This window comes from Ixodes scapularis, unplaced genomic scaffold, assembly GCF_016920785.2.
Source record: "Ixodes scapularis isolate PalLabHiFi unplaced genomic scaffold, ASM1692078v2 PGA_scaffold41__6_contigs__length_2269736, whole genome shotgun sequence".
In the NCBI taxonomy this organism is placed as follows: Eukaryota; Metazoa; Arthropoda; class Arachnida; order Ixodida; family Ixodidae; genus Ixodes; species Ixodes scapularis.
The window spans coordinates 1,506,950-1,531,121 of NW_024609870.1; the positions used below are offsets into that span (position 1 = coordinate 1,506,950).

At 49.1% G+C, this 24,172-nt stretch overlaps 1 protein-coding gene across 2 annotated transcripts; it reads right to left on the reverse strand.

Annotated features, from left to right (window-relative positions):
- Positions 1-1,059: 1,059 nt before the first annotated feature.
- On the reverse strand, positions 1,060-23,310 carry LOC8040094 (F-box/SPRY domain-containing protein 1). Of its 2 annotated transcripts, none has more exons than XM_029989634.4 (3): positions 22,668-23,310; positions 22,321-22,581; positions 1,060-1,561 (listed from the first exon to the last, which is right to left on the reverse strand). In XM_029989634.4, the coding sequence occupies exons 1-2, from the start codon at positions 23,247-23,249 to the stop codon at positions 22,396-22,398; spliced, it is 768 nt and encodes a 255-aa protein (XP_029845494.1). In that variant the 5' UTR covers positions 23,250-23,310; the 3' UTR covers positions 1,060-1,561; positions 22,321-22,395. The 2 variants fall into 2 exon arrangements, with proteins under 2 accessions (XP_029845494.1, XP_029845493.1); XM_029989633.4 differs by having other exon boundaries at positions 1,060-1,590; positions 22,668-23,297.
- Between the last annotated feature and the right edge of the window lie 862 nt (positions 23,311-24,172).

Sequence of the window (24,172 nt, forward strand, 5' to 3'; positions counted from 1 at the left end):
CTCATCATGTTCAAGAAGGAAATTCCCAATGTGAAAGAAGGCAAGTATTGGGGACTTATGTGTGTTGTGTGAAAAAAAGTTAAAGAAACTTCTTTTAAGGCAGACAAGTTCTGAAATGGAAAAGACCACAAAGACAGATCCTCCATCCTTCAAAAAGTACTGCTGCTCATACCGATGAATTTCAGTTTGTTCAAACGATTTACATCAGGGGATGGCATTTTCTCTCATTCCCACATTCTCGAAGGGCAGGCACGCCATGCACAAACATACTTATTTTCAATCCATAAAAAGAACAGCAGCATGCCACCATTGCTCAGCCTCACAGCATACACAGACAAGGGTCTCAACAGTGTGTCAGGGAGGTACAATAAAAAAGAAACACGTCTTTTGTCTACACACCAACACGCGGCTACGTCATGCAGTACAGCGCAGTAAACGGCAGTCTGTAGACACATGTGGGAGCAGTCAATGTTTCACCTTTAATCTTCGACGTGGAGCGAGTCGCATTTGAAATTTTAACACGGCATTAGCGACTTCCTACACTATCAACTTTTACAGCCCATTGTAAATTGTAACAAAAAAAAAAAAGCTCGGTGTACACCTAAGCACTTCTTATGAGTTGTGAATGCGAAAGCATGCGTGCCATTCTTCCGCTCCCGTGTTTCGTTCGCGGCATATTTACCTCGGCCATGTGCGCACTCTCCCAGCTCTTTTTTCAGCTCTGACATCGGACGCTCCATGTTACAGGCGCGCTTGCGGCACGGACATGCAGCGCCATGAGGCGGCGGTCGTTGAAACTGACGCACGCAGTGGCCAATGGGAGCCTCGTTGACGCGCGCCAGCCAATGGGACCGAAGGTGAAATCTATCAGCTTTACTCCGCTCCTTTGAATCGGGGAAACTAGGTGTCATTGTTTAGGCTTTTTGCATGGTTTCATTGCTGGGAGCTGGCTTCACTTAGAGAAAGGAGTTAAGGTGCCGTTTGGCGCGCTTCAAACTGATAACGTCGGCTCACTCCATGGGACAGTTAATGCTTTTGCAATAAAAAAAGAAGCCATTGTAGCACAACTTGGTTTTATAGTATCATTCACACCCAAGCCCTGGTGGTCGAGCACATGGACTCGGACAACCGCACAGGGCAATAAATAAGCAGCAGTTCCATACAGTCCCGGAGCAAAAACGCTGCTGCACAAGGGAGGTGTGTAGAAGCCGCAAAACACCAACAAAGGAAATTAAAAAGGATCTACGACCGACGAGCCTTCACACGTCCTCCTCTTCTGCAGAGTTTGTCGTTGCACCTGCCACGTCGGCAGTCCTCCGGGAAAGTGCTTCCCCAATTAGTGTATTTGTCCTAGTAGACGCCTCGTCCCACACGGCAGCCACACCACACTGTCGCAGCTTTGGGGCCTGCCGGCAGAACCCCCGGCGTACGACGGCCGTCTGCAGTCGGCTTGCTGCCTTGGGTCAGCTTGCTGTGGGCCAGCTGGTCCGTCGTCTGCTGGAAAGCAGGCAGATCGGACGCGGCTCCCTTGCTTGGCAGACCGGGCAGGACACTGCATCCTCTGCAGAGAGCACGTCACACTGCCGAAACCTGGATGGATAGATATTAATGGTTGAACCTTTCATAACAGGCGATAGCTTGCGCCACCTAGCCTAAGAACTAAAACAGAAAATTGAGACTGCGAAGAGCACGCGCCAGGGTTGGCATTCCCGAGAGGGGGGGGGGGGGGCTGTGTGGCACGTTCCATGCTCAAGTCAGTCGTGACAGCTCCCCGTCGAAAACGGGGACGTGCATTGAGCATGGGTGCAGTTAAAGAAGCTCGTGTTTAGATCGGCAAGTATGGTACCTCTGGGAAAACATAATCACATTTAAGCTGCCCTAAATTTCAATGCTTCTGCTGCAAAGTAATGCAGAGAGCAAGTTTGTCTGCTTCTTGCACAGGGCTTGCCATGGTGTCAGAACGCCGAGCTCTTCTTGGCTGATTGAAAAGCATAGTGGGTAGACTTCAAGGCACCAAGCATTGGGGTCTACCCACTATCCTTTCAATCAAGGCTCGGTGTCATTCTGATGTCACTGCAACTCCTCTGCACCAAACAAATGCCGAGCATTTGTTTTGTGCTGCTGCGCGGGTGCTGGAGCGAGCTCCTAAAGCATTAACCTGGCACCATGAAACTGGTTGTAATCAGTTGGAAACAAATCCTACAGTCCAAAGAGTGAACACCTTCCTGCCGCTGGCATCACCTTTTTTGTTGTTGCCGGTAGAGATTTTAAGTTTGAAAAACACAATGAGGATCAAAATTGTAAACACAATTCTTTGCAAAAAAAAAAAAATATATATATATATATATATTTTGGATATTATTTCAGCGGCGTGTGTTGGCCTGTTTAGGAAATTTTTAGACAAATTAGGGACCATGAAGAAAGTGCCAGAGTACCCCTTTAAAGCTCTCTGGCTTTTTTAACATGAAATATAGGCCCACTTCACTACACACATTCATAGTGAACTACCAATACAATAATTTTCCACCTGCTGTATGTTACGAAAATTTCTCCCTTCAGAGATGTCACTTTTTGATGATGATGATGATTGGTGTTTTGTGGCGCAAGAGAAACTTAGGCCATACTGTGCCAAACAAAGGTTTTTTCAGGAAGCGTAGAGATGTAATCTAAGAGAACTGCAAGTTACAGCTAGTGCAATAGGCCAGTTTTATGGGGGAAATTTATAACTCGATTGAAGGGTACCAAGAGTTGATCGCCAAGCACAAAATGAACGAGATCTCAAAAACATTCTAAAAAACATGATCTACGCTGTTGGTTTAAAGAGTTGCAATGCCATAGTCATAGCTTGCCCACAGTTGCCGCAAAGTATAACATCCTCACCACGGAGCAGGTGCAAGTGAGCCAATTGGGTATGACCAATTCTTAGGCGGCAAAGGAGAACTTCAACCTGACGGTCTTTATGAAAAGAACTCTCCCATACTCCCAGTTGGGGCTTGATATTGTGAAGCTTGTTCTCTTTTTCCATATCCTAATCCAACTGCCATGACTCCATAATCGATTTCTGTATGATCGGTTTCAGGTCCCGGTGTGGCAGGCCAAGAGGCACTTGTGGGTACTCTTTCGCAGAGGCAGCTAGCAAGTCTGCTTTTTCATTGCCGGAAATACCCGTGTGACTCGGAACCCAGCAAAACTTTATCAGGTGTCCTCGTTGAAGTGATCGGTTTAGCCGTACCCGAAGACATTGCACGAGAAGGTTCTTGCTGTCTGCTAAGGACCAAACGGCTAGAAGAATGCTTTGGGAGTCGACAAACAGAATTGCTTTCATGATATTGTTCTCCAATAAGTACTCAACAGCCATTAAAATGCCGTACAATTCAGCAGTAAAAATATTTCAGAGTGTTGAGTTGTCAAACTTTCCTGAAGGATATGAAATAAACTGCACAGCCCACAAAAGTTAATGTTTTTGACCCATCAGTGTAAAAATGCGAGTAACCCTTGTATTTCTGTTCCAAATTGGCAAATTCCTGCTGAAGAACAAGTGGAGAAATAGCTCCCTTTCTGTAGTTGGACTGTGACCAGTCACAAGAGATTGGCAGAAGGTCCCAAGGTGCAACTCTCTCATTGCTCCTCAGCAAAGCAGCTTCACCAAAGGGTAAATGGAGCGATGTTGCCATGCTTTGTTGTTGTTGTTGTTTGCGGTTTTAATGGCGCAAGAGCATCAATGGCCATACTGCGCCAAACAAGGTGAGTCAGTAAAAAAGGGTGAGTAGAATTAAACTATGGGGAGCAGAATAGTTCTAAAGTTTGTTTAAAAATCCGGTATTTTCAAGGAAATCGAAAAGACGTTTGAATGAGATTAGTGGCCGCTCACCAAGCAGCAAGGCAGGGTGGAATAGAATGTGATACTTGAAAAAATCAGGAAAAAAGAATTTATGCTGCTGCCGAAGACCAGGACAAAGAAATAAAATATGAAGAACAGTCAGAGGTTCACCGCAGCGCTCACAGGCTGGAGGTTCTTCACTAGTAAGCAGGTAGCTATGGGTGAGGTAGGTGTGGCCGATTCTCAGGCGGCATATGAGGACCTCGTGGAATCTATTTTTATTGTAAGATGTTTCCCAAGTACCAAGGTCTGGCTTGATGGTGTGAAGCTTATTGTTAACCTCTATATCCCACTCAGACTGCCACGATTGCAAGACTGCAAGTCTTATAGGCATTTTTAAGTCTTGGTGGGGGATGCTGACATGTGACACGGGAAGATTTTGCGAAGAGACGGCCAGTTTATCTGCAGCCTCGTTGCCTGCAATGCCCACATGGCTAGGAATCCAGCAAAACCTAATGTCGTGACCATCCTGTAGGCCCTGCTGTACCTTAACACGCACAGTCCGGGTCAGCCGATTCTTTGTTAATAAAACAGAACATACAGCCCGAACAACACTCTGAGAATCTACAAAGATGATGGCTTTCTTTATTTTAGTCTGAACTATATGGTCAAGCGCCATCATGACCCCATACAGCTCGGCAGTAAAAATACTGGCAAGAGTATTTAGACGAGCGACTTTGGAAAAACGAGAAGAGTATACAGCCGCACCAACATACATTGACGACTTTGCACCATCAGTGTAATAATGATTATAATCTTTGTATTTTTCCTCCAATGCAAAGAATTCCTGTTGTAAAATTAAAGGTGAGACTCTTTGCTTCCTGAATTTTGTGAAGCACCAGTCACAAAAAATGGGTTTGACATTCCATGGGGCAGTATGGTATGAACTATTCAAGAGGTTAAAATCAAGAGTCAGATTGAGGGAGGAGCGAAGACTCTCGACACGAAAGCTCAAGGGCCGCACAACAGTTGGCTTATGGTTAAAGAGGCGAGAAAACCTAGAATTTTGAATACAACTATAAGTGGGGGAGCTGGGGTCCGACAAAATTTTGTAAACATAGTTGAGGCTAAGTAGCTGTCGCCTTTTTTCAAGTGACATTTCATGACAGTCAACATACAAGCTAAGCACAGGGGAGGTGCGAAAAGCACCAGATGCCAAACGCAGCCCAAGGTGATGTACTGGATCGAGCATTTTTAAAGCAGACGGTCTCGCAGAGGCATAGACAATTGAGCCATAGTCAAGGCGGGATCGAATGAGCGAGGAATATAGACGAAGGAGACATTTCCTATCCGAGCCCCACGACTTGTGCGAAAGAACTTTGAGTATGTTCGATGCCTGCAGAGTTTTTTGCTTGAGTTGTTTGAGGTGCGAAACAAAGGTAAGTTTACGGTCGAAAGTAACTCCTAGAAACTTGTGCTCCGTTTTGACAGCAATGTTGTTTCTATTTAACAGAAGTGTAGGATCTAAACAGAGGCCACGCCTTAAAGAAAAAGGAACACAAACAGTTTTATCCGGAGAGAACCTAAAACCATTCTCATCAGCCCATGTAGTCATTTTATTTATGGCCAGTTGTAGCTGCCGCTCACAGCTAGACATATTACATGACGCTACAGATATCTGAATGTCATCGACATATAACGAGTAAGATACTGAAGGAGGAATGACTTTGCTAAGAGAGTTAATTTTTATTGCAAAGAGTGTGGCACTAAGGACTCCACCCTGAGGAACACCATTCTCTTGAACAAACCAGTCTGATAAAGTTGTTCCCAACCGAACTCGAAAAGTGCGTTTACACAAAAAGCTCTTTATACACTGAAGCATTCTACCACGTATTCCGTACATAAAAAGGTCGTGCAAGATGCCATACTTCCAAGTGGTGTCATAGGCCTTGTCTAAATCAAAGAAAACAGATACACAATGCTGCCTGTTGACAAATGCCTCGCGCACAAAGGTCTCCAGCCGCACCAAGTGGTCTGTTGTAGAGCGCTCAGGACGACAGCCACACTGATTAATATCCAAGATTTTATGTTGCTCAAGAAAATAAATAAGACGTCTGTTAATTAATCTTTCAAAGGTTTTCCCCAGACAACTTGACAATGCTATTGGTCTGTAACTTGCAGGAAAGGAGGGGTCCTTGCCAAGTTTCAACAGCGGTATAACTTCAGCCCGCTTCCATTCAACAGGGAAGTAGGCATCACACCACAGGCCATTGAAGTATGTGAGAAGGGCACTAAGTGACTCTCTAGATAAGTGCCGGATCATGTCATAGTGAATTCTATCGGGACCGGGGGCAGAATTCTTGCGGGAGTTGAGAGCCACTTCGAGCTCAACTATTGTAAATGGCTGATTGTAAGGTGCAGACGCTCCCCCTGTGAAGCAGAGCCTCGTCTTTTCCATGTTTGCCTTACGCTTCAGGAATGCTGGGGAGTAATGTGCGGAGCTTGAAACAGCAGCGAAGTGAGTGCCCAACACGTTAGCCTGGTCTAGCAATGAGGCTCCAGAAGACGGAAAAAGGGGGATTGTAAAACAGCGGTATTTCCCCTCGACCTTGTGAAGTCGGTCCCACACTTCCTTTGCTGGAACATAGCTGCTGATGGAGGACAAGTAACCTCGCCAAGATTTTCCTTTAGCCTGCTTCCGAGTCCAGCGGGCACAAGCTCTGAGTCTCTTGAATTCCATTAAGTTCACAGATGTCGGGTATCTACGAAAGGCACCCCAAGCCTTATCTTGGTTATTCTTTGTGGTGGAACATTCCTCATTCCACCATGGCTTACATTTCTTGGGGATGTTCGAAGAAGTTTGAGGGATGGAGCAAAGAGCAGCACCAATTATATGCTCTGTGATGTAGGCTGTGGCATCGTCATGAGTTAATGAAGAGAACATTGAGGGAACAAGTTTGGATTTTTGGCTAAAAAGAGCCCAGTCTGCTTTTTCTAGCTTCCAACGTGGAGTCCGTTTCATAAGACTGGGAATCGATTTCACGCTTTCCAGAGCAACCGGAAAGTGGTCGCTTCCAAGAGGATTAATTAAAACGCTCCATGTGAAACAAGACACCAAGGATGGAGATGAAATGAAAGATCAATGGATGTAAATGAGTTGTGAGCTGCGCTAAAAAAGGTAGGCTCTTTGCTGTTCAAAAGACAGAGACTAGATGACAGTAAAAACCGTTCAATGACCCCACCACGCGAGTCCTGGCGTGTGCCACCCCACAAGGGATGGTGGGCATTAAAATCTCCTAAAAGTAAAAAGGGGTGAGAGAGCTGAGTAATTAAATCATGAAGATCATGAATATGCAGTGGAACATTTGGTGGAATATAGATGGAAACAATGGTGATGAAGCGGTCCAAGAGGAGACGCACAGCTACAGCCTCTAAAGGTGTAGAAAGAGGAATCTGAGAACAAGCAACTCCACTTTGGATGATTACTGCTACTCCACCAGATGAGTTTGATGTGGAACGATCTTTTCTAAAAACTTGGTGACGACGTAAAATAGACACATGATGATCATTAAGGTGCGTCTCTTGTAAAGAGAGAGCTATAGGACGGAGGCTGTCCATAAAAAAGTTAACATCGTCAATATTCCTTAAAAGGCCGCGGCAATTCCACTGCATAAAAGTAAATTTAGCCATTATTCTAAAACTAAGTTAAAAATTAGTAAATCAGTAAAAGTAGTAAGGTACAAGTAAAAGTAAAAATGTCAACTCTGCCGCGCAGGGCAATAAAGAATGTACAACATCACGTTGGTGGGATCACCGGTTTTTTGCTCTTGTGCTTACTCTTAGTAGTCTGCCACTCCATGTCGTCTTGGTCAGACGCAGGAGTGGAGACTTCACACTCATCCATGGCCTCAGTTTCCTGAGGCAAGCCTTTTTCTGCAGGTTTCTTCGGGTTCGGGGAACGGGGCGCCATGCGCCGCCCGCGACCAGACCCAGCCAAAGGGGCAGAGGAGGTGCTGGGCGAAGCGTCGCCCAAGTCCACCCGTTCCTGTCCCTTAGGCGCTGTAGGTGCGGCACGAGAGCCATGCCGCTCCCTCGATGATGCTCTCTCCAGGGAGTGTGGGCGAGAGTGTCGACCCTTCTCCCTGGAAGGAGACCGCAGAGGAGGGACGGTTGCGGCAGCCACCGACCCATCCTGGGTTTGGGAAACAGCCCGAGAAGATACAGGCTGTTGCCCTGTTGGAGTGCGAGGGTTCGCACTCTGGCTGGGAGGGTCCGAAGACCGTCCAGCCGAGATTGCATGCCCCGGAAGCTGAATCTTCAGCTGGGGCGTGGGGGACTGCCGTGGCTCCCCATAGTCCAGAAAGGACGTCTGGGTTGCCACTGCAACCTTCAGTGGTGCAGGTCCCCGCTGCACCACCTGCGCATAGCCACCTTTGCACAAGAACGCAAAGCGACGGCGCGCTTCCGGGTAAGAGAGGTTTTCTTTGACCTTCAAGTTAAGCACTTCTTTCTCTTCTTTCCATGTCTTGCATGAGCGAGAATACGCTGGGTGGGGATCACTACAGTTGACACAATGGGCTTCGTTGGAGCAGGAGTCAGCAGAATGGTCATTTTTTCCCACACTTGGCACAAGTGGCCTTACCACGGCAGCTCCGAGAGCCGTGGCCAAACCTCTGGCATTTAAAACATCTTCGAGGATTAGGCACATAGGGCCTAACCCTGCAGTGGAGGTAGCCAGCCCTAACAGCCTCGGGAAGTGTGGTAGATTCAAAGGTTAACACTATGTGTTCAGTTTTTCGCTCTTGACCGTCCCGACGCATGGAGATGCGCCTCGCAGCTACAACTCCTTCTTCAGAGAGCCCTTCAAGTATCTCAGTGTCAGAGGCCTCAATCAGGTCATCTTCGGAGATAACGCCCTGAATAGTATTAAGTGTACGATGGGGTGAAACAGTCACTTTATGATCAGACACAGAATCCAAAGCAAGGAGTGCTGTACTCTGCTGTCTGGATTCAATTTCTACGAGAAGGTCACCTGAGGGCATCTTTTTGGCTTTGAAGTTCTTTCCGACCACACTTTCTAGCACTTTCGCAACAAGAAAGGGGGACATCTTGGAGAGTGGTGTATCGTCTTCAGAGTGAATAATCAAAAATTTGGGGAATGTAGGGGGAGATGAGGTCGTGTCTTTCAGAGGGACTTTGGTGCGGACCCTTTTCAGGGCCCGATCAGAGGGAGGTTTAGCTTTGGAACCCATGAGAGATGGGAGGAGATTCAGTGCCCGGGTGCACCGCCCACCACGGAGCCCAACAAGGGGGTAGGTAATGTGCCATAGCAAGAAAGGCTTGGCTGACACAATTACTCTACCAGTGCTGCCCGGGCACTATAACCGAGTGTGGATGCAGGGACAGGACCTGTTTCCACTCAAGGTTAGCCCTTGCCGCCTAAGAAGGTGAAAAAGGAAGGAAGAGAATGTAGAAGAAAAGAGAAAGAGGTGGAAGGAAAAGTGAAAGACGGAAGAAGAGGGTAGAAGAGGCGACTGACTGAATCATCCTGGTCGGGCCAAGCCAGGACACCCGTCTACGAGAAGCAGGGGTCGAAGCGGTGTATTGCCTCGCCCGGGGGGCCCCGAAGGGTCCGAACATACCCCGGGCTCAGCTCAACCACCAGGGTCCCCTTTTCCCCGGACACGGGTACGCCACGCACAGCCAGACGTGGGTGGGCGAACCCACATGGCTCGGGGTTCGTAGTGACGCCACTCACCAAGCACCTACCAAAGTAGGTGCCCCCTGCGTGCGGGTATGGTGGCCCACGTAGCTGGGGTCCGTGGTGACACAACTCACCAAGCACCTAGCACCTAAGGTGCAGGCGCCCCCTGCGGGGCTCGGGGTCCGTGGAGACGCCACTCTCCAAACACCTGCTTTCACAGGTGCCCCCTGCGGGGTGCCATGCTTTGAACTCTGAGACTCAAGGGCCGAACAATGCTCGGCTTGTTTTCAAAGAGTCGGAAGGATGTAGAAGGTTGGAGATCATCAAGAGGGATGTTGAGGTTAGCTGTCTATCTTACAAGCATAACAAAGACTCAAATATTGCCTTTGTCTTTCCAGGGACATTTGATGTGTATCAGCATACACGCTAGGCGCAGGTGATGCTCGAAATGCCCCCGTGGCAAGTCGGAGCCCCAGATGATGGACAGGGTCCAACATTTTTAAGGCAGGCGGATGCGCCGACCCATAAACAATCATGCCATAGTCCAGGCGGGACCGCACCAGGGAGTTACGGTAGTATAGAGTTGTAAGAGGCACCATATGTCAGACCCCGAAGACATATGCGACAACACTTTGAGGATGTTTGATGAACGTAGGCATTCCTGTTTCAACTTTTTCAAAGTGGGGTATAAAAGTGAGCTTTTTATCAAATGTTATTCCTAGGAACTTGTGTGTGTCCTTTACAGATATAGCAACATCATTCAAGTGCAACCTTAGATCTGGAGACAGGCCACGGTGGAGTGAAAGGGGAACACAGACAGTCTTTTTGGGAGGCAATCTGAAGCCATTTTGATCAGCCCACTTGCTCATGGTACTGATTGTGAGCTGCAATTGTCGTTCACAGCTGGACGAGTTACAAAGAAACAACATCTGCACATCATCCACATATAGTGAATAGGATACAGATGGAGGTATAACCTTAGCCAGACTATTAATCTTCCCAGCAAATCACTTGGAAGGTCCAACCCAACAAGCAGCTTTAAATACAGCGAAGCATGCGACCTACGACACCATATGAGTACAAGCTTCGAAAGATCCAATTTCTCCAAGTCGTATCATAAGCCTTTCCTAGATCAAAGAAGAAAGAAACACAGTGCTGGCAAAGGACAAATGTTTCCCAAATACAATTTTCCAGGTGGATAAGGTGGTCAACCATGGAGCGGCCCGCTCAGAAGCCACCATGCTTTCTATCAAGCACACCCTCTGCATCTAAAACGTGTACAAGACTGCGATTAGTGGGTCTCTCATAGGTTCTTCCCAGGCGGCTTGTCAATGCAACTGGACGCTAGCTCGTTTGTAAAGAGCGGTCCTTTGCTGAGTTATCTGTTTTCCAACAGTCAGGAAAACAAGCAGCATCCCACAATAAACTAAAAAAGGTAAGCAAACTGTATAGAGATTCAGGCGACAGTCTCCTTAGCATCTCGTGTTGAATCCTATCCGGCCCAGCTGCAGATTCTTTTTGACACAGAGAGCCAATTCAAGCTCACACCGTGGAAACGCCTTGTTTTATGAAAAGCCCTGAGCACCAGACAAAGAAATAGCTTGTTTTTCTGCTGCCGATCTAGAGTTCTGAAAAGATTCACTATAGTAAGCTGAGTTAGAGACTTCCTGGAAGTGTTCACCAAGAACATTTGCTTGTTCCTTCAGGGATGTTGCTGATGGAAAAATGGGTATCCTGAAAGGCCGATAGTCTCCCCAGATCTTCTTAAAGCGATCCCACACTTCCTTTGAAGAAACAGAACTCAAAGAGGTGACATACTTTTTCCAAGAACTGCAATTAACTTGCATTCGCGTCCACCGAGCTTTGGCTCTTCTTTTTTCGAATTCAAGCAAATTTCATGAAGTGGGATATCGTCTGAAGATGCAGAACGCCTTGCTTTGCAATTTGCGTGTTGCCTTACAGTCAATGTCCCACCACAGCTTGCACCTCTTGGGGAGTCGTCCAGAGGTCTGGAAATACTGTGTGATGCTGCATTTATAATCGCTTTAAAGGGATATTTCAACGAAATTTGAAATATTCCCGTCGTGCTAAAAAATAGGCTGAATATGATCCACAATATCCGTAAATGACCATCGCACATTTGTATTTTGAGCCTGGTGGCTGTATTTTTCGTTATAAGCGGCCCACTCTGGCAAGCGCTCGGAGAAGGCCCGGCGGAGACCATGTGACATCCAACGCAATCGTGACATAGGTCGTCTCAAGACGAGGAAAGCTACGGTGAGGCTGACGTTGAGGGGATGGCCTAGTCGTTCCAGCCACCGAAGCGGCTGCTTTTGTACGAATTTTGAGTGACGGGTTAATCTTCTATAATCTTGTAGGGGGACAAAAGCGACTTCTGCGACAGACAAAAGGCATTCTCTGGAAGAGGGGAGTCCCTCCTGCCCCTCTTCTCTCGTCGTGGCCGGAGGCGAGACAACCTCCGTCACCAGCTGTCAAGGCTCCTAGACGGGCATTACAAGTGAGGCATTAGCGACATCCTCCAGGTGCTCTTTGCTAATCATCTAATTTGTTTTAAAATTCCTTTTCGTGACTTTTTAACAAGATATTGGTATGTTCGATGTGATGCTGCTCCTTTGAACACATATATAGACCAAAAAATTGAGCGCCGAAATTTCGTTGCAGTATCCCTTTAAGGGGCGATGCAACAATATTAACTTGAAAAGAATTTGCAGTTTTAATTTTTTACATTGTTTATCTAACCAAAAGGAACGGAAAAATTGCCTCATTCCTTTGAAATATCGCGATTCCATTGCGTAATAGCAAAGAAAAGAACGAAAATATTTTGCAATTCACAGCAGCGCGATGGTGACCACGGGAACTAAGGCGTGACGCGCAATGGGTTAATGTAATAGGTTGGCAAAATGTGCCGTCATGTGATCAATTTAAAGTCATATTTGATAAATATAGTAGTTTCAACATGAGTAAATACGTCAAAAACCTTATGTCATCAGGGACTGAAACGGTATATTACCTTGCATGGGGGCCTCAAAGGGTCCAAACGTAGCCCGGGCTCAGCTCAACCACCAGGATCCCCTTTTCCCCGTATCCGGGGAAAAGGCGATCCTGCAACATACCGCAGGGTTTCAAACAAACTCATAATTGGACCCAGCGGCTTTGACTATAGTCCACTGTAGAGCGAGACAAAGCATGGCGTCAAAACCTACATTAATGCTTTTCACCTTGGCCGCAAATATTCATCCCACTTTACTCAATGGTGGTTCTTCAACCAGACATTTTACAGAGATGCACAAAATATTGCCAGAGTCATGAAAAGACTGTGTTCCCTCTCCCGTACGGCCTTAAAGGGGTACGTAAAGCAAATTATGGAGGCCATTTCTTTCCTACCACGTGACGCAGGGAGCAGTCAAACCTCAGAAACATAAATATTTTGTTCGAAAATGCAAGAAAACATGATTTAAACTGAATTAAATGATAACCGAAAACCGCCTCGTTGTTCTCACGAAGCTTTAATGAAATGTTGTAGCAACATCGGCCTCCTACGGCAGCGCCACTACATGGGGAGTACGCTCACTAGTACAGATTACCTAGGCCTGAACGTAATACCAAAGGTTTGGTGAAGAAAGCCAAAGCACAGATGGTCACCATGGATTCGCTACGCCAGCCTATTGCTTCCACTCATTCTTTGATGTCAGGTGGCTGATGAACTATATTTTTCAACATATTGCGCGGTGGTTTCAACATCCTTGTCGAGGGATGATCACCTCTCGAAGTGACCCGGGTTTACGTCGCAGAGCTGTGCCGGTATCCACTTTTGTGTGCGGTAGTTTCTGTGCAACGATGTGAGAATTCAGCGATCGTTTTGCCGTCCAACTTAGTCGCTGTCGACGTGCCAAGTGCCCCCTTAGACGATCGTGTAAGCCTCGTTAGACGAGACTGACGAAGCGGTGCTGATGGCTTCTCTTTATTCAATTAATGTTTGGCATTGAAACAAGTCGAATCGCAAACTCGTAACCATGCGAGCGTTTTTTTTTCGTTTTTTTTTGTGATAGTTTGTCCTCTGTGCCTTGGCTTAGAAAATCGCGTCCCTTCATTCATTTAGTGTTCGCTCCTGTGATTAAAAATGTCGCAAAATCGTCGTGGTGTGCTTGTTTCTTGGCAGTGGCGTGACAATGCTATGGTCACACCACTATCGATGCAATACTCTGCGTGAAATATTCGAGTGATGGCACCACAGGACTCGGTCTGCTTCCCTGCTCGTTTTAATAAATGAAGCATGCCAACTGGTGTGGCGCCTTCAAATCAAGTAAGCAGCAATTGCTTCGTCCTACGCATGATCTTGCCGTAGAAGACATGAGCTAGGAAATCTACCAGCATCTCGCCTCGTGCGAGATAACAAAGGTCTCGCACGAGACCTTTGTTGTGATGAAAGATCATGTCGGCGTGACATGATCAGGAGACCAAATTTCTCGCGTCGTATGGCACGGGTCCATCGTTGTCGCTGCCCCACAAAACATCTGCGAGTTGGAAAACTGTGAAACTTTGTCCCCACGAGATACAACACATAACTAATGAAGCACTTAACGACGGAGCAGTTTATGCAGTCGACCCAGAGCAACCGCACCGCACCTACTTCAACGCGTTCCAATGCAAGCGGCGTGGTTTTGTTTCGCAGGGGTTCTCACTGCCTGCTTTCGGTATCGGCAGCGCAGCGGCGCGCCGGTCGCGTCGCACGGAGTATGTACTGTCATCCTCCTTCATACATATCTCAACGGTGCCATCATGTACTCAAGATTGAACCATTACAATCACAGATAAATCAACATAAATTTTATCTGCTTTACCTCTGCATCAAAGACTGGAAGTCAGTTCCCGAAAACACTAACTGTTAAGGACTCTTACTTCGTATTAAAAGCAAAATGTTTTTGGTAGAGTGACGACTTGTGCTCCCATGCCTCTAGTTCTTTACACATTTACTGTAAACTGGCTACATAGTGCTGCTATCCAAAGTTTTAATGTACACAAAGATAATTCATTAAAGGGGAGGTGCAATGATTTTAAGATGAAACTGATTTGCATCTCGTTATTTTTACGTTGTTTATCGTGTCCCGGAGGATAGGAAAAACATCTTCCTCATTAAAAATGTTGCGATTCCACTGCATAATCGCAAAGCAAAAGTCGAGGTTTTTCCCCCACCTGCAGCCGCGAGTGGCAACCGAAGGAACTACGGCGAAAAGCTTACATGACCTCGCTCGGCTCTAAGCTGCAGCATAATGCCCGCTAATGTCAGCAGAGACAGGGAGAGGAAGCGTCCTCTGAGAGAGCACTCGGAAACCTACATGGCACCCCGAATTACACCACTGGGAGTGCGACCAGGTGTGACTTTATAAAGACTGGGAGGGTGTTTAAGGGTGCCAGAAATGCCAATATTTATCTTTTTTTTTTACACAACAACTAGGATAGGACACGCAGGCAAAATCAGTTTTCTGCTCTTTACTTCAGAAGTGTCAGAGGGCAACTTCCACAAATATTTGACCCAAGTCTGGAAATCACTGCACCCCCCTTTAAAGGGGGGCCCTGCAAGGACTTTTTTACTTGTTTTTATTTTGCACCGAACCTGAGTGCACTGAACATAGTAACTTAATAAAACCTTTCTTTTCTCGAATTTCACTTTATTTTAGAAGTTATAGACAAATTAAAATTACAAAAACAAGCAAGAAATAACCTCCTTAATGATGTCCTTGGTTGCTTGAGTGGCCGTGAACTAGAGGAGGGGTAGTGAGCTCAGCGAGCGCTCACGGCTGCCGCACTCCGTGTCGACGGCTCGAGAGGGCACCACTAAAGCATGTTCTGGATAGGCTGTATGAAGCGGGCAGTCAGAGCGGCTCACATTGCATTTGCTGCGCGATTAAACACTAATTTGGCATGACACTTCATTGGCCACAAACGACAGCAAACACGGGGTAAAGATCAGTTCAGAGTGGGATCCACTTTGCAGTGCCATACCGCCAAAAGGACAAACCGCAAAACAAAGCTGCTTGCTGAAGGTCTTGGGAACGCTCGGAACCGGTCGGATCCTCCAGTCCGTACGACCGCAGCGCCGCCGTGTAAATCCGGCACCTTTTTACGCTTGCCGCTCGTTGGCGCCCGATCCCACTACACCCTTCTAGTATGTGCCACCTATTCCACTGCGTGGTGGCGGGTATGTCGACGGATCATTTCTTGTTTCTGTACTTTCCAAACTGCATTTGTTTCTTTTCTGATCTAAAATAGTGAAGAAAAGCTACTTTTATAAATAATTGAAACGGGTTCCGCCACTTATATTTTCTATTTCGACAAAAACAAGCTTTTAGTGGCTCTGACCAGTGGTAAGCCCAGGACCCAAGACGTCACATATCGCGCGTGTTCGGCACCGCGGGTCGCCCCCGTAGGTGGAGGAGGTTTCCGCGTCATCCAATTAAAATATGACGCACTGATATTGCAGCGTGCAGTGCCGGGAAAGCAACGCTCGGTCACGGAGCTCTAGAAAGTTCTCGTTTATTCTTGTTCCGGACGTAACTTCCATCCTTTATTCCTGCTCTCTTGTTCTAGAAAGTCCGTGTTCATTCTTGCCTTGAGCGCGGGACGCTCGAGCCTTCTTTGCCGAATCTTCGAGATTGTGACACACTCAATCTCATGCGCCTATGCGCCCGAGCCGATTCGGAGGCAGCCGAGGAGAAGCTTTGCGTCCCCATGCGTGGCATGAAGGCTGAAATTTTCGGGGGCCTTGTGCACAATCCCCCGACAACCGTCGACGGCTTTGTGACTGAAGCCATTAACATCGAGCGCGTGCTGTTGGCCCGAGCAAGCCACTACCATCGACTTGCCGGAGTGCCTGCTCCCCCAACCGTCGCATCTTGCCGACTGGATCTGAACACCGCTGGTGTTGACAGCCTTCGGAAAATCGTTCGCGACATCGTCTGGGAAGAACTCCGCAAGATGCTCCCCGCCACGGATCGCCCATCCTCACTATCGCTCACCGACGTTGTTCGAGAGGAGGTTCACAGAACCTTCCAACCTGAAGTCTCTGTCAACACGACGACGCGAGAGGAACCGACGCTGAGCTACGCCGCGATGGCCCGACAACCTCTGCAAGCTAACCGCCAAGCCACGGCGCCACCCCGGCGAGACACACCGATTCCGCCCGGAAGGTGAATTCCAGTATGTCTGCCCGGAACAACCATCGCCGAGGAAAACCGACGAGTGGAGGACAGCCCATGGACGCCCGTTGTGCTACCACTGCGGGGAAGCCGACCATATCTGCCGCCGCTGCCCCTACCGGCAAATAGGGCTGCGTGGCTTCCATCCAAACTATCCACAACTACGCTACGGTGAACGACCGCGGCAGATGTCCCGGTCGCCGTCGCCACGACGTCCAGCCTTGCCGATGCACCGACCTCGACGTGAAAGCCTGTCACCCATCGCTTCCCGTCGGGAAAACTAGGCGCGGCAATGCCAGGAGGCGGTGTTGCCGAAGACGAACGATGCCAAGATCCTCCAAGATCGTCGGAGCCCTCCCACTCTAATGCCGCAACGCCGCGACGTTTCTGCACCAGTGTCGAATAACCTCAAAGTTATCATTGACGGCCACAACGCGACGGCACTCATCGACACCAGAGCACACTACTCTGTTTTGAGTGGGAGACTCTCTCGTCACCTTTGGAAAGTTACGACTTCATGGGACAAACCGCAGATACGAACCGCCGGCAGGCACCTCATCACACCTGTCGGCAGGTGCGCTGCTCGCGTTGATTCACAATGAAACCTGCCCTGTGAAGTTTGTTGTTCTGCAAGACTGTTCGAGGGACATCATTCTTGGAATGGACTTCTTGTGTGAATACGGCGCCATCATCGACCTAGCGGAGAACAACTGACGCTTCGGAAGCCTGTCCCATCGGCGGAAAATCCCAAAGCGAAGTTAGCTGCAGTGCGAGTCCTTGCCAGCCACGTAAACCTGCCGCCGCTGTCGAGTGTCTTTGTGCCCGTCGGGACCGAAGAAGCCACCTGCGGTGTAGCACTGTTGGAAGGAAGCGTCCAACTTCTTGTTGGACGAGGGATTGGCATTGCAAGAGGCGTAACAGAGCTCCAGAATGGGAGTACCGTAGCCCTTGTCACCAACTTCCGGCAAATCAAATTTGGGGGTTTTATATGCCAAACCAATGATGGGCATCTGGCACACTCCAGCGGAGGACTGAGGATTAAGTTGGACCACCTGGGGGTCTTTTGACATGCAACCGAAAGCTTGGTTACACGGCGCCTTTTCCGCAATAAGCCTCCGTCAGATTGCGGGCACCTCTGCCGGTTTTCGAACCCGCCACATGGGGACCCGTAGGCCGGCGCTCTCGCCTCGGAGCCACCGAGGCGGCCGAACCAACTTCCGGCAAGAGTCGCAGCACCTTACCAAGGGTACAGCTGTGGGTTACGTCGAAGAAATTCGGGACCCAGCCGCGATCGCAGTGATGTCAGAAAACTCCTCTCCGACGCAGCACAAGAGAATCACGCCATCAGAGCTCGATATCGACCCGTCCCTCCCAGCCCCACAACGACGACAACTCAATGACCTTCTCGCCGAGTTCAGTGAGTGCTTCTCCACGTTGCGGAAGGTGTGCCAAACGACGTTTGCTAAACATTGAATAATTACTGATGACGACGCACTCCCTGTGCATCGACCGCCGTACAGGGTATCAATGAAAGAAAGGAAAGCCATCCAGAAACAAGTTCAGGAAATGCTCGATGACGACATCGTCCAGCCCTCAAACAGTCCGTGGGCTTCCCTAGTAGTCCTGGTGAAGAAGAAAGACGGAACCCTGAGGTTCTGCGTGGACTATCGTCGGCTGAACGCAGTAACAAAAAAGGACGTCTATCCGCTGCCCCGCATCGACGACACCCCGAATTGGCTGCGCCACGCCCAATACTTTTCGTCGATGGACTTGAAGAGCGGGTACTGGCAGATTGATGTCGACGACAAGATTGTGAGAAGACGGCCTTCGCCACGCCGGACGGACTGTATGAATTTAAAGTAATGCCGTTCGGGCTGTGCACAGCCGGCAACCTTCCAGCGCGTTATGGACACCATCCTTTCCGGCTTGAAATGGCAAAGCTGTCTCGTCTACCTCGATGACGTTGTGGTATTCGCAAGTGAATTCGACGAGCACCTGAGGCGACTGCGAGCCGTGCTACGAGCCTTCAAGGATACCGGACTGACACTCGAGCCTTCCAAGTGTCGGTTCACCTATGGTGAGCTGAAATTCTTGGGCCACGTCGTGAGTGCTCAGGGTGTAAGCCCTAATCCTGCAGACGTATGCTGTCACCGAATTCCCGAAGCCAGCAGACAAAAAGGCCGTTCGAAGATTCCTTGTGCTGTGCGTCTACTACAGACGTTTCGTTCGTGACTTTGAACAAATTTCTGCACTGCTGACGCATCTGACGAAGGACGACGTGCAGTTCTGGTGGGGAGAGGAGCAAGAACAAGCGTTCGACGAAGTCAAGCGAAGGCTCCAGTTGCCTCCTATCCTCGGGCATTTTGATCAGTCGGCGGACGCTGAAATCCACACGGACGCTAGCAATACCGGTCTCAGTGTGGTACTCGTTCAGAGACAAGAAAAGGCAGAGAGAGTAATCGCTTACGCAAGCCGGGCGCTGTCTAAGGCAGAACAAAATTATTCAACGACCGACAAAGAGTGTCTTGCTGTCGTCTGGGCGATAACCAAGTTCCGTCCGTACTTGTTTGGGATCCCGTTCCGCGTGGTCACAGACCACCACGCCCTCTGCTGGCCCGCAAACCTCAAGGATCCGTCAGGACGCCTCGCCCACTGGAGTCTTCGACTGCAAGAATTCAACGTAACCATTGTGCATAAGTCCGGTTGCAAGCATAATGACGCTGACTGTCTGTCCAGGGCTCCAGTCGAACCTCCCATTGCCGGCGCCGACGACGATGACGACGAATGTTTCCTAGGTGCCGTAGACACCAACGACATGGCAAAACTCCAACGAGACGATCCTGAGCTGCGCGCCCTGATTGAGCATCTAGAAGGACGAGGAAGTACCGTTCCTCGTGTCTTTTCACGAGCCCTGCTGACCTTCACTATTCGACGAGGTGTACTTTATAAGAATAATTTCGGAACCAGTAATTCGCCGTGGCTTCTGGTAGTCCCTACCAGCCTTCGAGAAGAGATTTTTCAAGCCCGTCACGACGACCCCACTTCAGGACACCTCGGTTACAGCTGGACACTAGCCCGAATAAGTGAAAAATACTACTGGCCCAAGCTTCCAGACCGTCCATCTCTACACACGATCGTGCCATGAATGCCAGCGACGCAAGAAACCGCCATCAAAGCCAGCAGGTCTCCTTCAGCCGATTACCCCGCCAACCAAGCCCTCCCAGCAAATTGGAATGGATTTGCTGGGTCCTTTTCCACCGTTGACGATGGGGAACCACTGGATAATCGTCGCAACAGATTATCTTACTCGTTACGCCGAGACGAAAGCCCTTCCATCAGGGACTGCTGTCGAAGTCGCCAAGTTCTTCATCGAATCCATCATCCTCTGGCATGGCGCCCCTGAAGTCCTGATCACAGACCGAGGGTCAATGTTCATGGCGCAGTTGACCAAGAGATCCTTCGTCTGAGCCACACGAACCACCGTGGGACAACCGCATGCCATCCCCAGACCAATGGGTTGACGGAGCGGCTCAATAAGACCATCGCTGACATGATCTCCATGTACATTGACATGGAGCACAAGACATGGGACGAGGCATTGCCGTACGTCACATTTGCCTACAATACGACCGTACAAGAGACCACAGGAGTGACGCCCTTCCAGCTGGTGTATGGCCGGAAGGTGACGACTACGCTAGACTATGTTGCCGCACGAGCCAGTCGACGACAGGAGCGATGACGCCCAGGTGGTCTCTCAACGGGCAGAAGAGGTCCGCCAGCTAGCGAGACTACGAATTCAAGACCAGCAGCATGTCGACGCCGGCCGATACAATCTTCGCCGGTGTGACGTCCACTTCAAGCCCGCAGACCGAGTATGGGTCTGGACTCCAATTTGGCAACGTGGGCTCAGCGAGAAGCTTCTCAAGCGCTACTTTGGACAATACAAGGTTCTTCGCCGTCTCGGGGACTTAATCTACGAGGTGCTTCTCGACGGAACTATACCATCAAGACGACGCCAACCCTGACCCGAAATAGTCCACGCCGTGCGCCTCAAGCCGTATTAAGAACGATAGAACTTTGGACTCTCGACAAACTGTGAACTGTGGCTCGCGACTGTGCTGTCCTTTTTGTTGTAAATTTGTGTTTTCGCTTTGTGCTGCATTGGGACGATGCACTTTTAAAGGGGGGGATAATGCCGCACGCAGTGCCGGGAAAGCAACGCTCGGTCACGGAGCTCTAGAACGTTCTCGTTTATTCTTGTTCCGGACGTAACTTCCATCCTTTATTCCTGCTCTATTGTTCTAGAAAGTGCGTGTTCATTCTCGCCCCGATTGCGCGACGCTCGAGCCTTCTTTGCCGGATCTTCAGAGATTGTGACGCACTCTAAATAAGAGGCCACCCGCAACCTTGTCGAGTCAGTTTCGCCTCAGCGTTCGATTCTGCTGTCTCGCCGACGTCGACGCCCGCGACGCTCTGTTGTTATCTTCTTCCTTTTGTTTCTGGGCACAAGTTCGTCTCATTAAACGTTTAGTTTGATTCAGTTTTCGTCGCCTCATCCCTTGTCATCCGTGACAATATTTAGTTACTCTCTCCGTGCCCGCTGGCTTGCCTGAACCCCGAGGGACGTGGTAACCGCAAAAAAGGTAGACGCTTAAATATGATTGCAGGGCCCATTTTAACTTCTCATGTAATACATCATTCAGATGTTCTTGAGAGTAATTAAACTTGAACATGCACAGCCTGCACCAATGCGGCCAGTAAAACTGGGGAGTACAGGTACCAGAATGCTTTGTGGCAGTGGTGGCGGATCCTGGTGAGGATTCTACACCCTTATAAAGTGATAACCAGTAACATCCTTCGAAGCGGTCTTTCACAAGAAACCCATCTCATGTCCATACTGCAAAGGCAGGGAGAAACAAACTATTGTGCTTTCTCATAATCACAATTATAATGATGCGACATTCTTGATAATTCATGAGATTAATTGCATGCCTTTCCTGAAGCAAGTAATTACCCAGCAAGTTAATGCAATAAATCTCTGAAGAACTAGGATTAGTCTAAATCAGCATCAGCCTTACAGCATTACTGTAACTTGAAATGAGAGAAACAATCTTGCGACCCGCGGGCATAGGTTCATTGACAAACTGGAGTCTTATTTGTTGCCTATGGCTCTCGAAGGCCTACTCCACTAAATTTCGCTTCCAGCCAAATTAAATTTCCAGTCAGTGTTTGGCTACGTAGCTATGTGCCAACATTGTTTTAACCGAATGCCTACCCCCAGATCAGCAAACGAAAACATCTCAATTTCCTCTTTCGGAACATTACAAAAACTGAGCTTTGCGATTTTTCCATCCCTTTGGAAAACACTAATGAAGCTAAAAGATGTTATAGTGACCAGCGAGAACAGCAGGGAGGTTGTCCCGAGCACCTTGGGTAACACTTGGGAGTGTTGTGCACCTTGAGCGTGCAGCTGTTCCCATCCCATCAGTGACTCTGCCAAATCGGCTCGGGGGGAAATGCATGATTGCAGTGTTATTGGCTCGTCAAAGGAGGCTCTGGTTGAAATCCAAGGAGCTCACCAGTGCAGCTAGACAAAGCTGGCAGCGAGGACTCCAGCCGAGGCGTGCACCCGGGAGGGGGTGCTTGGGCCAGCGTCAACCGTCCAGCGGGTGTCCCAGGTACACCATGGATACCTCCGTGTTGCCGTAGACGGCCGAGATTGCAGGGTACAGCTTCTTGTCCGGGAGCCCCCTGAAGGCCACCCCGAGGAACTGGTAGTTCCGCTCGAATGCCAGGGTGTTGTCCTCGCAGTCCAGTATCACCCGAATTCGCTCCCCAACCTATTTTAAGTAAGGGTGGTGGGTTCCGCCTTAGGTTTCGCGGGTTCGGCCCGCGACTGAAAGCAGCGAGAGCGGCTAAACGGTACCTGGTACTTGGGTGCGTTGTTGAGGAGCGGGTAGTTGCCCTGGCTGTCGCCGTCGTGCAGCAGGTGGTTGTCGACCAGGTTCCAGCCCCAGGACTCGGCGTTCGAGCCCAGGAGGGCGACGTAGCCCGGGCACTGGAGCGGGGCCTCCTTGGTGGCGATGCCCACGACGGCCACCGTGCCCAGCGGGCCTTCCCACCACACCTCCCAGCAGTGGCGGCCCGCGGCGAAGCCCAGCTTCCCCTTGGCCGCGTCCGTGCTCTGCGCCACGGGGTTGCGGTGCAGCGTGAAGCCGTTCGGCTTGATGTAGATGTTCCGCGAGCACTCGCGGGGGTCCCACGCATGGTACAAGGCGCGCAGCTTCGCCTTGCAACTGGGCACGCTCCAGAGCAGGTCCGACTTCAGTGCCTCTTCGGCCAGCTTGCGCACGCAGTGCATGCGCCACACGTCGTTGTTCTCGTCGTTCAGGAGCACGTACCAGCTCTTGCAGACGAGCGAGCAGCTCCGCGACGAGCTCAGGTCCAGGTACGAGAAGATGTGCTCCAAGACGTTGGGCGGCAGATTGGGCCATTTGCCGGCCGCCATGACGGGCGCTGCTGCCCCTCGTTCCGCTTTCGGACACGCAAGGGAGCCACTGTACGAGCGCCCGGTTACTGCCATAGACCCAATAGAGTTGATTTCTGAGTAAACTGGGCGCTCAGCAGCGCTTCTGTGGTCGGAGATGCTCGAGGTACTCATTACTGCAACGAATTGGCCAATTATTACTCTATCCGTAGATTGCAAAACTAAAGAACAAAAAAACAGAAAAAACATGTTGCTAAAATGGAGCGCTAACGTTTTAATTATGACTTTTGGATCCATATCACAAAAACAAAGATGGATGAATACGACTGAGCCTTTTGGATTGGGCGGTAGCTTGCGCCACCTAACCATTTTGTTTTACCGTTAAAGCTTAGAATATTTAAATGTGAAATCTGTATTCACTCCGCAGTGCAAGAAAGTGAGGCTGTGAAACCCCCTTGCCATCAGTGAATAAGAAAATACCTAGTTTTCTTTCGATTTCTGCCATCATTCACTTAATCTTTGCTTGGTAATCTCTACAGTCTTGAAATCCACTCTCTCTTCGCTGTCTCTAAAACCCAATGAATTTATTAAATCTATGTTTTCTTCGGTAGGCATAGGGTGCAGCCCTTTACAGTAGAGTATCAAGTGCTCAGCCGTCTCGTCCTCCTCTCCACAAGCAGTGCACACTGTATCCATTTCCTGGTACTTCACTCTGTATGTTCTGGTTCGTAGAACCCTTGTCCTCGCCTCAAACAGCAATGAGCTTCCCATAGAATTGTCATAAATGCTTTCTTTGGCAATAACTGTTTTGTTTAATCTATAGCTTTCCAGAGCCGCCTTTGTCTGCTCCCCCTAGCCACCGATCTCTTTCTGTGGCCTTAACTTTCTTCTTAACTGAGACTTGCTCTTCCGTATCTTCGCTATAGCCCAAAAACTTTCCTCTT